Source organism: Dermacentor silvarum, chromosome 5, assembly GCF_013339745.2.
Source record: "Dermacentor silvarum isolate Dsil-2018 chromosome 5, BIME_Dsil_1.4, whole genome shotgun sequence".
In the NCBI taxonomy this organism is placed as follows: Eukaryota; Metazoa; Arthropoda; class Arachnida; order Ixodida; family Ixodidae; genus Dermacentor; species Dermacentor silvarum.
This window is the reverse complement of record NC_051158.1, coordinates 26,014,705-26,028,014: the sequence shown is the minus strand read 5'-3', so window position 1 is coordinate 26,028,014 and position 13,310 is coordinate 26,014,705. Positions and strand designations below refer to the sequence as shown.

At 47.0% G+C, this 13,310-nt stretch overlaps 1 protein-coding gene across 1 annotated transcript; it reads left to right on the top strand.

The window, feature by feature from the left end:
* The first annotated feature begins 278 nt into the window (after window positions 1-278).
* LOC119454012 (dentin sialophosphoprotein-like) lies at window positions 279-1,016 on the top strand. The gene has a single exon (XM_037716029.1). The coding sequence runs from the start codon at window positions 279-281 to the stop codon at window positions 1,014-1,016; it is 738 nt and encodes a 245-aa protein (XP_037571957.1).
* Window positions 1,017-13,310: the final 12,294 nt, after the last annotated feature.

Sequence of the window (13,310 nt, the reverse complement as noted above, 5' to 3'; positions counted from 1 at the left end):
CGGGGGATCATTCGGGCAAAACGCCGGAAGCGTTCTCCGGAAGTCGGAAGCTGGCTTCTGGAAGCGGATCTGGAAGCGGAAGCCGGCTTCCGGTTCCGGCTTCCGGAAGTGGACGACGCACGGCGGAGGGAGGGAGGGAGTGACATAGCCCCGAGCATAAGATGCTTCGCATCTAAAAAGGAGCTTCCGAGCACCCAAGGCAACACTTCTTTAAATTTAGTGGAAGGCCAGCGGAGCTGAGGCAAGTGAGCATAGTGGACAGCGAGAATGACACGGACATGGCCCACACGGACATGGCTGAAACAGACTTGGCCGACACAGACATGACCGACTCAGACATGGCCGACTCGCACACGGCCGACTCACACACGACCGATACGGACATGGCCAACACAGACCTGACCGACTCACACACGGCCGACTCACACACGACCAATACGGACACGGCCGACACAGACATGGCCGACACAGACATGACCGACTCAGACATGGCCGACTCGCACACGGCCGACTCACACACGACCGATACGGACATGGCCAACACAGACCTGACCGACTCACACACGGCCGACTCACACACGACCAATACGGACACGGCCGACACAGACATGACCGACTCAGACATGGCCGACTCGCACACGGCCGACTCACACACGACCGATACGGACATGGCCAACACAGACCTGACCGACTCACACACGGCCGACTCACACACGACCAATACGGACACGGCCGACACAGACATGGCCGACACAGACATGGCCGACACAGACATGGCCGACACAGACATGACCGACTCAGACATGGCCGACTCACACACGACCGATACGGACATGGCGGACACAGACATGACCGACTCACACACGGCCGACACAGACATGGCCGACACGGACAAGGAAAACGACATAGCAGACGGAGAAACGCACTACACACACGCTGACTCGCTGAATCGGAAGCTGATGCAGACAGCGCATCCAAAGAGATTTTGCGATTTTACGCCTCACCTATTGGAATAGTTGTGTTAGCAAGGCAACTGGTGCACCCTTCTCGTTGTAAATCCCGGCATGGCAGGACTAAAAAATTTGCACGTGCAGCCAGACGATTCCTGGCACTGACATCTGACAACTATCTGATTATAAGGCGGTCGTCGCCTCATAATCAGATTGTTATTTTGGCACGTGAAACCCCGCAAATTAATTATTGTCGACGTGACCTTTTTTTTTCTCCATCTGTGAACTAGACAAGCTGTTCTTCTTGATGCGAAAGCGTCAAATGGCTCACTGAACGACAAAGCGGGCGTTGCGGGCGTTAGTAGCAGCGAAACGGCACCTTAAATTCCCATTGGCTGCGACACCACATCACGTGCGCGCCTCGACGGAGCAGAGTGGGCGAAAGGGAAGAACTGCTGCCGGCAGTAGCGCGCCAGGTGTTACGTGAGGGGAGAGGGCATTTCCGCGACGCCACGTCACACTCACTCTCGCTCTCGAAAGCCTGTGTTATCCGCGCAAGCTCTCGCCTGCGTTCTAACTGCGCCTCGGTACGGCCAAATCAAAACGCGCCAAGCGTCTCAACGTGCTCGCTCGCCCGGGAGGAGTTCACAACTCGAAGGACCGCTCAGCGGAGTTCAATTGTACATTAACGCTTTCGCATTCACAACTCACATGAAGTGCATAGGTGCCCTCAATTTTTTTTTTTCTTCTGATCTCCGGACTTTATGATCTATAGGAAGTATATGATACATACACGGCAAGAATAGTGGCGGCCTGCCGCCAGGGGTTCCCACATTCATGCGCGAGCTGGTGTTTAAATGAAAGGTTTACCTCGGAAACCCGAATTAAGTAGGTTGAAATGTTGAAATCGTTTTTCCCGGCATACTCTGCACTGATTTCAAGGAGAATTTGTTGCATAGAAAAGGAATTTTTTTATCTAGTGACTGCAGCAAGCGATTATATTTTAGAGGCACTTTATTTTCCTAAAACTGTTGAATATTGCAAAATTGCAAAAGAAAGTACCAATTTTTCTACTCTGTAGCTCAGCAATAAAAAAAAACGGTATCGCCATTCTCTAAACTGCACATATATAATGATGCATCCAATGCGGCGAAATTTTTTGCGTTATACACCGCTCTGAAACATACCAAATATATCACGCAGATGGCGGTCATGTGGATAAGTCGGCAAAATGAACGGAACTCACCTCAGACTCGCTCACAAATTACTTTTTTTTTTTTTGCTAAGGGCCTTCGGACTCAGAATCCCCAAAATTCTGCCCGGCCGAGCTCCCTCTGACTCCAACTCACCAAGATGCTACTCGGTCGGGCTCACTCGGAAAAAAATAAGAAAGGCAGATGTATGTTCAGATGTAAAAATGGAGCTGGGCAGGCCGTGTAATGCGTAGGTTGGATAACCGGTGGACCATTAGAGTTACAGAATGGTTACCAAAAGGAGGTAAGCGCAGTCGAGGACGGCAGAAAACTAGGTGGGGTGATGAAGTTGTGAAATTTGCAGGCGCAAGTTGGAATCAGCTAGCACAAGACAGGGGTAATTGGAGATCGCACGCAGAGGCCTTCGTTCTGCAGTGGACATAAATATAGGCTGACGATGGGGTACAGATTACGTACAGGTCGGCAAACACACTGACCTGCACAGCGGACGACCGAGCGAGCCGGAGCGAGTGCTGAAAATGTCGCGATGTCCTGCTCCCACGTGACCGCCCTTGTGCGTCACGAGTAAGGTGACCAGACGTCCCGATTCTATCTCCGTGGCCCTGCTGTCCCACCGATTACGTGTGGGACGCTGCTTTGGTCCCCGCATTGGCCTCTCCGGACCCCGGCCCTGAGTTGTCCCGAGGTGCCTGACGACCTGTGGTGCCGAATCGGTTGTCCCCACTTTTCTCGGATGTGGTGGCAGCATCTTCAAAAACCGCGTTTACAATTAAGTTAATTGGCAGTTCATTTTAGTTTTCTACACCCCAATTATAATTCGGTGGCTCAGTGGCCGGACGTTCTGGTGCTGAACACGAGGTCGAGGGTTGGATTTCTATGAGGGTGACATGCAGAAACTCTCTACTTAGATGAATGGGTGCACGTTGAAAAATTCGGTGCTCGAATGATCCATTGAGTGAAATGCAGTTCCACTAACGGGAAGCCTGGGGATGTGTGAAGCAGGCAGTACGTGATGCACCGCTAATGGGCTCATACTGCCTTAAGCAATGGCTCATAACCCCGTAAACGCGGCCTCCCCATTACGACGACAGAAGAGAAGTGAAATTCTACGCTGGAATGATGAGCGGCAACGGAGCCAGCTGTGGAAGACGACGACCGACGACGAACGCGGGAGCAGTGGCACGATCGCGTGCCGAGCGCGAGCACGAGCCGCTTGCTTGCCGTGGCTACGACGATTACGACAGGAGACGCCGACAGCCCGAGCGCATAAGGTGCTTCGCACCTAAACATACTCGAGAGGCAGACGGCAAAGCGAAACACTGCCCGCAACTGAGGCGCAAGTGAGTCAAAGGGAGACTACATGACAACACTAAATCAGTTTAGAGTTGTACAGCGACAGCTTTGTGGTAGACCGTCCGCCTCGTGTGCGGCAGGTAAAGGGTTCGAATCCCAGAAAGGCCGGAAACCCTCCGGTCTTTCTAGTGGGTATAAAGATGCTCCCGGCCTATTGGGGTTTTCTTCTCGAAAGGGGGCAGTCATGGATTTTCTTTCTTTCTTCTTTTGAAGTCTCTGGGAGCCCCTCGTCCAACCACAAACGGCCTTCTGTCAGAGCATCAAACGCGGCCGATGGAGGCAGACGAGAGCTGCCTCCGGGTACCTACCGGTAAAATAGGTGCAATTAAGCGCACCCTAGGCCAGGTAGGCGCTCGGCCATTACGGAACCTCTACGCCTGGAAAAGGGTATATATCCCCAACCCGTAGGGACGTCCCCACCTAACGGGGGCGCTTTGATCGGATGTCACATGGAGAATACCGCCGAATGAGCTGCCCAGAATTATTTAAAAACTCTATTACCATTTTCTTATTTTTTTCTCCGGGAAAGACTCATTCTGCGTGTGACTGAAACAAAGACGAAAGTTCATTTCTCGGAACTTCCGCGCGGTTGAGTCTCTGATACCGCGGAAATGCAATGAAATACTTACTTATTCCCCAATGAATTAGCTGTACAGACTCGAGCAGACGCGCTGTCGAAGTTCATGACGTATTCGGTTCCAATGTCGCTGGAACTTCGAGGAACTTCGAGGTGACCTCACCACCCGCCATTCTGCTTTGGACTTTTTTCTTTTCTTTTTTTTTCTTTAATGAATGACATTCAGATTTTGAGGAAATGCCGTCTGGTCGGAAAGATGCATGATGGATGAAATATAACGCTGACCGACAACTAAAAAGCAAACACTTATTGAAAAAATATCACAGTTTCTCGACAAGAGCGAATCGATGAATCCGATAGCAACATGTTAGAATATTATACGAAGTGTAACGCTCGTAGTTGTAGTGGCAGTATGAATTGAAGTAAACGTAAGCTGACTGAGTAAAAAAAAAAAAAACGAGTCGTTTTGCTAGGGGTTCTCTGTTTGAATCTTGCCATCGGACTGGCATTTATGTTTATTAATTAAGGCCAACTGTCTTTCTCAGCGACTTTACCACCACTTTTCCGTATCGGGTATGTTTCAAACCTCTTTCCTGGGCCGATCCCGGAGGTAGTACACAGCACCGCCAATAAATCAACATCATTTTCAGGTTTGAGCTATGTTACTGTGTCGCACTTTTAATATTTGGGTCTGAGAATATTTAAGATAAAATTCATGCGTTGTCGGTGTTTTGTTTTATGACGTTTGTTTTCTGCCATTCTCAAAATTCCGAGCAATAATTTTGTCAAGAATGTAAGACCTGGCTAGTCTGAGCAACTTTAGTGATAGAATGGTGTGGCAGTATAACCCTCATATACCATATGTCATATAGGATAGCATATGGCATACACATACCCTACATATATACGGAACCTCACGGCGACGCCGACGACGACAGCGAAAATTCACTTGGAGTGTCTATATAATTGCTATCGCAATATTTTTTTCGCGTATATTGAATTAGGTTTTCGGAGGAATAAGCAAAAAAGTATACTCGACATAATTTGGCGGCTTCGGGGCATTTTATTACGATTAGCATTCTTTTGGAAGTTCACGGACTTTTCGGTATGTCCACGGGCATCTAACCTCTTTCTCATCAACTTGGGCCACTATAGCTATGTGCCCGGATGGACCAATTGGGAATAGACGACTCGGATCTTTGGGTACGTGCCCAAATGTGCCACTGGGTATGAGCCCGAACGGACTACTTGGAACACTGGTTGAGCGCAACTGGACATGATGTGACATTAGGTATGTGAACATTCTTAGCCAATCCTCCAGAATAAATATGTGCCACTGGGAGGGTGCCCGGATGGACAAGCAGAACAAGAGGCGAGAAGTGAGGAAGCCGGCGACAAAAAAATTGAAACAAGTCAGCTACAGAGAGGTTAAAAAGTCGGCATGGTAAGTCGAAGCCGCACTCCAGGAAGCTGTCGACACTACAGAGCGCTTTCTAACAGGACACTGGACTCCGGTGCTCCCCAAAGAAATCGGAGCTCCTTCTCTACAGCCCAACTAGAAAGGGCCGCAAACCACCGCAACTGGAAACCCCCCACCAAAATCGACATTAATTTCTACAATCAAGTGCGGAGATCCGATTCCCAAAGTCGCGTCCATTCGAATCTTGGGAATGACACTCGAAGGGGTGGGCACAAATAGCATCACCATTCACAAACTAGCAAAGAAGACGGATAGCGTCATCGGTCTAATCAAGCGGGTAGTTAACAGAAGGAGAGGCCTGAGCGAAGAGAATCTGATAAGGTTAGTCCACGCTTTCTTGTTATGCCATTTCACGTACGTAGCGGTCATGCACGTATGGAAGAGGGCCTGAGCGAGACAAGCTAAATGCCATGATAAGGAGGGGGATCAAGAGCCCGCTCGGACTACCAAACTACACACGCACCGACCAACTCCTGCAGTTGGGTATTCATAATACCCTGGAAGAAATTGCAGAAGCACAAGAAAGGGCACATATTCTCAGACACTCCGGCACCAGGGCGGGCAGACGACTCCTAACAGAGATGGGCGTCCCCCCGGCCAAGGTCAAAGACTCCTACCAGGGCCTTCCGAAAGAGCAGAAAGACAACATCATCATATCCACGCCCAGCGCAATGTGCATCCCCAGCGCAACGTGGAAAGAAGGAAGGCCAGGGTGGTGGCGCTCCTACGCCGGCCGACAGAACTCCCTGACGGCAGCTGCTTCGTTGACGCGGCCCAGTATGGCAACAGCAACAATTTCACAGTAGTGTCGATCAACCACAGGGGTTCTACCGTTAACGCCGCTTCGGTACGAAGCACGTCGTCGTGTGCGGCCCAGCAAGTGACCATTGCCTTGCCCTCCTGGACGACAAACATGCCAATGTATTAAGCGACTCCAGGGCAGCCATCCGCGCCTTCAGCGTGTGGCGCCGTGTGTAAGGAAGCCTGTCGCATCCTCGACGGCAAAAGCATCGCCGCCCACACTCTCACGTGGTTCCCTGCTCACTTGGGATCCATCATGGGAGGCCCCACAAACCTCGACGAGCTGGCCCACTCCAAGGCGCGAGGTCTCGCTTTCCGCGACCATGGAGAACTCCCCCGCCGGCCCGCAGTGGTGGAGAACAGAGATCAACCGACCACACATAACGAAATTACGCAGCACTTTTACCTCGGCAGGAGAGACTTTTCCCTTCCTCACAAGAAGTTAAATAGAGCGCAGGCATTGACCCTCAGATTATTGCAAACAGGCTCATATCCCAGCCCGGCTTTATTGCACAAGCTTTATCCCGACACTTATGCCAGTAGTTCTTGCAGGCACTGCTAATGACTTCGCTAGCCTAGACCATATGCTCTGGCGTTGCCCCTCGTTGCGAGGCACGGAACAAATCAATGAGGACAAGTGGCTCTCCGCTATCAAGAGCCCCGATGCCGGGACGCAACTATGGGCTGTCCAGAAGAGGGCCCACGATGCGGCGGTCGGGCATGGCCTGACTGTCCCAACGTGGGAGCGGCCTGTTGCGCGCTGAGCTAGTCGCGTACCTCAGGACTTTCATTGAAGTTTTACATCCATCCATCCATCAAAAGTAGCCAAACGGGGGAGAGAAAAAAATCGGCAGAGACACTCAAGACTGCTTACGTCGAAATCATTATAGCGTTTGGAGACTTCGGAACATCGTGAACGCGCTCATTTTTATACACTTATGACGTGGCGCCACCTCCTCCCCATTGGCTGCGCCGTCACGTGCCCAATGACGCACGCGCACTACGCCACACCTTTAGGCTGTGTTCCGGACAGCGGCCATCTTAAGTCTCGTTCCGATTCTCACGAAGACGTTAAAGTAGGCAGCTTCGCGAAGGCAGCATCCAAGTCAAAAACGATGCAGGTATACTTTCCTGTCCAAACAAGATGGCGGTTGAGCAGGACGCTTGGAAAGCGGACAGGAAGGTTGCCTGCGCACAAGGAAACGTAGACATGCTATCCTACGTTCTTAATGTAAGTCCCGTCGTGTTTTTCGTAGGTTCGCAGGCGCAAGCACTTAAGATACAGAAATGCGTGCTTTTCTTCTTTTCTTAACTTTTTTTCTTGTCGCCGCGAGGTGGCGTCACGTCGCAAAAGCGTCTTACAGACGGTTCGAAACGCGGTCCATTGCATTGCCTCGAAGCTGCCTCGGCTGTCTCCTTCGCTGTCTATACGTAGACTGTCTCCGATACTGGCCACAATTGGAACACACCCTTAGTCAGCCAGATGGCTTCGACGTGACGCGTGCAATGACGCACGCTCTAGGCCCACCTTTAGTCTGCAGTCAGAACCGTGGAGTCATCATGTCGTCGGTTAAGTGTGCACGCGCCTCGCATTTCATGCCCACACCGGAATGTACCAAACCTGCTTTTCAAAGCCATTGATTTACTTCGTTTACAAGAACCTCGCTCAGAAACTTGACGTCAACCTGAGCATTTTTACAGCGTAACTGTATACCTCTCGTTGGTCGAAAAATTTCGTGGCGTAAACATAAAACTTCAGGTGAACAATTGAAGGCAGACGGCATATTTGCAATCAGGCATGCAGCATATATATATATATATATATATATACTTAGCGACGTCATCACGCTTTCATATATAAAGGGGAGACCCGTCCAGCAACTCATTGAGTTCATTCTAAGACTGCCATGGGTAGACTACGCAAGTTAAAGACACCAGAAGAACAGCGTGAATACAATGCTCACCGTGTATGGTGTTCGATACAGCTTCGCTGGACATTCACGTTCGCATGGCGGTATGGCGGCCAATTTTGTTTTGCGTATTTTTACTCTTTGCGCCGTCGGCCATATTTGGTACCATCGCAGACGGATTTTCGCGTAATGGGGCATATAATGCTTTCGCATTAATAAAGTGAAGCGAACAGAATGTGACCAGAGCGTGCATTGAGCGAGGAGCGTTGAGCTAGGGAAATGAAGATGTCGTTAACAAAACGTGGATGAACTCGGTCACAGATTAAGTGAAAAATTTCAGCGATACGGTGTGTCGCTACATATCGCTTCAATGCTAATCGGTTGAATGTCGGCATCCAACGTGAGGCGGGTTCTGCCGGAATTATGTTTTCAGAATTACCTTTACGAGTAAGAATGGGAACGCGGATTTTCACTGAAAAATTGTGTGTTCACGGAATCCTTCCGGCAAATTATGCTACTATAAAACATTCTGTACTCACCGGGAGTATATCAATAAGCGCGTTTGCGTCGACGTAAACGAGATGTGGCCATTATGGAAATTTGTATACCCAAGCTGCCTCTCTTTGTAGCAGTTGCTGCGTTGCAGAGTCGATTTGTACGAAGATACTTTCGTCTAGGACTACACGCAAGAGTATCTTCTTACTATAGCTGACCGTATTTCTTCTTTATATATTTGTAACATTTTTAACCAACTCAGACGCAAAACTAGTAGTTGGTAGGTTTCAGTATTCGGCTGCCGTTCTCGGTGAGTCTTCGCAAAGAAATAATGGCGGCCCTTGGCATATGCCCTTAACAATGCGACTAATATTCCAGAGAAGACAAAGCGGGCTGCCGTACTCACGCCCAGATTTTCTTTCCTCAAGGGTATGGCTACCTTGAACACGGCAGATATGATAAGAACAAAGAAGATGAAAAGAGGTCAAGCTGAAAAAAATTACTGGCAAGCATATCACGAGCACGTGTTCATTAATTCAGTTGGTTTTGAGTATACACTTCCTATTTTTAAAAAAAACGTTAATTTCGACTACTTTGATTAAATGGCGTCGCCATTTCTTTTATGAGAGCGAGATCGAGCGATGCCTTTTCAAGAGAAGTATTTACAGAATCAGTGACGCAGCAAATGTGACACTTGACTTCTTGGAAGCGACACAAGACGTCGAGCATAGATAGACAATAGAAAAGAACTAACAAACTGTGGGGCTTTTCTCGGAAACACGGCTGCATACGTAGGATGGCAAGCAACAGCTTTTTTCCTCGAAGTCTGGGCGATTGTTTCTCCCAGATCAGATCATGTGACATTTTCTTCGCGCGATTGTTTCTGGCTTTCGATTAAAAATGTGCCGATGGCATTTCTAACTGGTTTCGCTGTCACATCGGAGGAGCCGCTGCGACTCGTTGGCAGAGTTTGTCTAAGCTGCATATTTGCACTAATGCCAGGTGTAGCTACAAATTTGTGTGTCGTGTTTGAATCGTGGCTACACACATGTGCTAAAATAATTATCGTGTACAAATTTCAATTTATGTTGTTTCGTTCGTGCCCACATAGTTGTGCTAATGTCACCAATATCTACAAATATGTGTTGTTTGATTGTCACATATTTGCACCAATATCACTGATTGCTAAAAATTTGTGTGTATTATTTGATTCGCGGCTACGCGTGTGTACAAATATCGCTAATACCTACAAATTTCTGTGCTGTTTAATTCAGGGCTTCATATGTGTACCAGTGTCACCAATATCTACAGATCTGTGTGTGTGTGTTGTGGTTACATATTCGTGGCTACATATTAGAGGTGTGCGAATATTCGAAGCTTTCGAATAACGAATCGAATAGCGTCCTATTCGATTCTGTCTTCGAATCGAATAGTCACTATTCGTGAATGCGAATATTTTTCGAATACTTTTCGAATATTTCAAAGCGTCAACTGCGGCCAAATAAGCATAAAATTGGAGCAAAAGTACGGTAACCTTTTGCTCCCGCGGTCATAGTATAGACATAAGTAAAACATAAGAACTTGCGCAGTGGAGCAGGCTACGTCACTTAGTTAACCATAATTTACAGGCTGTACAGTGATCACTCGGATTCTCTGAAGAGCCCTGTGCATGGGAAGAAACTGCTTGGTTGCTCCTAATGCTTCATCTGTTATTTTAATAAACAACTCTTCATAACGAACTATGTAATGCCAGAAACTTGCTAACTTTAAGAATACTGGGATGTGAGCATCGCTTTATATTAATTGTGATGACGGCTGTTCATTATTCAAAAACTATTCGAAAAGTACTCGATTCGGCTTTAGAAATCACTATTCGCAAATCCCTACTAAATATTTCTACTAATATTACTAATATCTATAAATGTGTGTCTTATTTGATTGTCTATAGTTAGCAGAGCTTGTAACTGCGTGTTGCCGCTGGTTTCCCTGAGTAATCTGTTTAGAAAATATGAAATGAACCTGTGTTAGGTTGTATTTTTCTGTACCTTGCAGTTTATTCGGTGACTTGTAGCGCGTTTGTAATAATGTAGAATCTTCTTTGTTTGTTTGTTTGTTTGTTTGTTTGTTTGTTTGTTTGTTTGTTTGTTTGTTTGTTTGTTTGTTTGTTTGTTTGTTTGTTTGTTTGTTTGTTTGTTTGTTTGTTTGTTTGTTTGTTTGTTTGTTTGTTTGTTTGTTTGTTTGTTTGTTTGTTTGTTTGTTTGTTTGTTTGTTTGTTTGTTTGTTTGTTTGTTTGTTTGTTTGTTTGTTTGTTTGTTACCAAACTGAATTTAACCCTAAGTTATGATTGGGCTGGTCGCGATTGCAATATGCTCCCAGGAGAAAGTTGTAAGATAGTGCGAAGAAGTAACAAAAACATCACGATCTAGAGAAAAGTCTGCAATTTACACATTTTAGGTGTGGTATATAGAGACATACAGAGAACGTTTAACGTACTGGGATTTCGTTGTGTTGGATATACCAACGCACTCAAAGTTTATGAAGTCTCCCGGTCACTGTTTTTCTGAGTCGGGATATGGGCGCTATCAGAGATCATTTTCGAAATCTTTAGATATTTTTCTTTGGTAAGTGTGACGCACACACAGTCTCCAAATACCCAGAAGTATTATCGGGCTCGCAACACAAAAATGCCCGCAAAATGTGTTTATGCGCATATTTTTTTTGCGAGGAGTTACCGCAACAATCGGGTGTCTAGTCGGCTGACTTTTGTGCAGCTATCCCATCACTGCCGCTCTGAACACACCTACACAAGATCATCGACTGGCCGAAGACATTGCAACGTCATATGCGTCCTAAAAGCCTTCACTGACGACTAAATCCTCACTACGACGTTCCGTTTACGTGAGACCACATTATATACAGTTTACAGCGTTCCCAGTTGTGACATTACCAGCAGATGGAAGAGGTGGTGGTTTGAAAAAACTACTAGAATGAATTTCTATATTTCTAGTGCCAACATTTCTAGTGACGTTTCTAGTGCCACACTACATTTTTCTAGTGCCAAGATTAACAAAAGCTAAACGAAAGAAGGCAACTCATCTCCCTACAATTGAGGCCCACTTTGTTGGTGAAGGCAGCCAGTATGTTTGTAGTCTCGCTCATCCAGAACAGTAGAAATTGAAGAAGGCTAAAGACAACGACTGCAAGAGCACCCATTCGGTGTGCAAGCATGTTAATAAAAAGTGTTCTGCTACCCACACGACTCGCACCAAAAGGCACTGGCAGAGCTTGGTATATGCAAGTTGTGGAGGCTCTGTATGGATTGGGTACACAAGCTGTAGTGAGCGTGCCCATTAACCCAGCGTGAAGGCCCTCGTGGACTACAAGTGCGTCACTTGCAAGCAATGAATTGTGTTATTTTTTGTGATGTCACATTTTGCCTCGACCCCGGAGTAAAATAAGACATGTCTGACTTTTTAAAAGTTATTTTGTTTAATACTTAGGCTGATTGCAGCGTCGTAATTAATATTTGTTGACAAAAGAGGCAAGGGTTCGAAGAACAATCTGATCGCATTTTTTACAATTATTGATATAAACGAAATATCAGCATCAATTTGAAAATTTCCGTCTCATTCTGCCCCGCCTTAGTCTATTCTGCGGCCTATCCACATCAAGAAGAATGGACCCAATGTTGACCTAATATTGGACCAGCGTAGGGCTTGGAAGCCAATATGGCCCGACATTTCGTCTACATTGACCGTGGAGTGCTACCGTAATAAGTGCCAGATTCTGTCACATTCCCAAAATCGTGATTTTGTACATCAGCACTGATAGGCCAATGCTTGATCCACTTTTGGACCAGCGCCGGATCTCGTAAGCTAGTATTTTTGTAAGACAGTATGGCCAAACATTTCCGTCTACATCGACGTTGGGCCCTACTGTAGTCACTATCAGATTCCGTCATACCGTGAAACTTGTCATCTTGTACGTCAGTTCTAATAGGGCCAGTACTGACCCAATGTTGGGCAGCGTTGGCCTCTGTACAGCCGATATGGCCTATATTAATATGGTCATATCAGATATACAGAGGTCTATGCAGAGGATGTGGTCTCTATTGACCGTGGGGTGCTACTACATAATCACTATAAAATTCCACCATATTGGGAAGCTCGACGTCACCTTTTAAGTAAGCTCTCATTGGCTGACAAGGTGGCTATACGCCTTCCCCGATAAGCTCAAAGCCATGCAACTTGGCGGAAATAAAACAATGTCCAGAAATTCACACCGTCCATGGTTTCTGTGGAATGTTACCCTGAGCTTTCAGGGGCTGTTTCGGTCACCACCTGGTTTAGATAATTTGAAAGTCAGAAACTTTAGACCAAATTAAACCCCATTCCCTTTTTTCTGCAGAGACCATGTTCACTTCTTGTTCGTTTATTTATTTGTATACAACATAGTATAAGATAATAAGCAATAGGAATCGGACCGCCAGTCTTAACTGCTAGTCCGCAATTCAGGAAGGAATAAGCACAA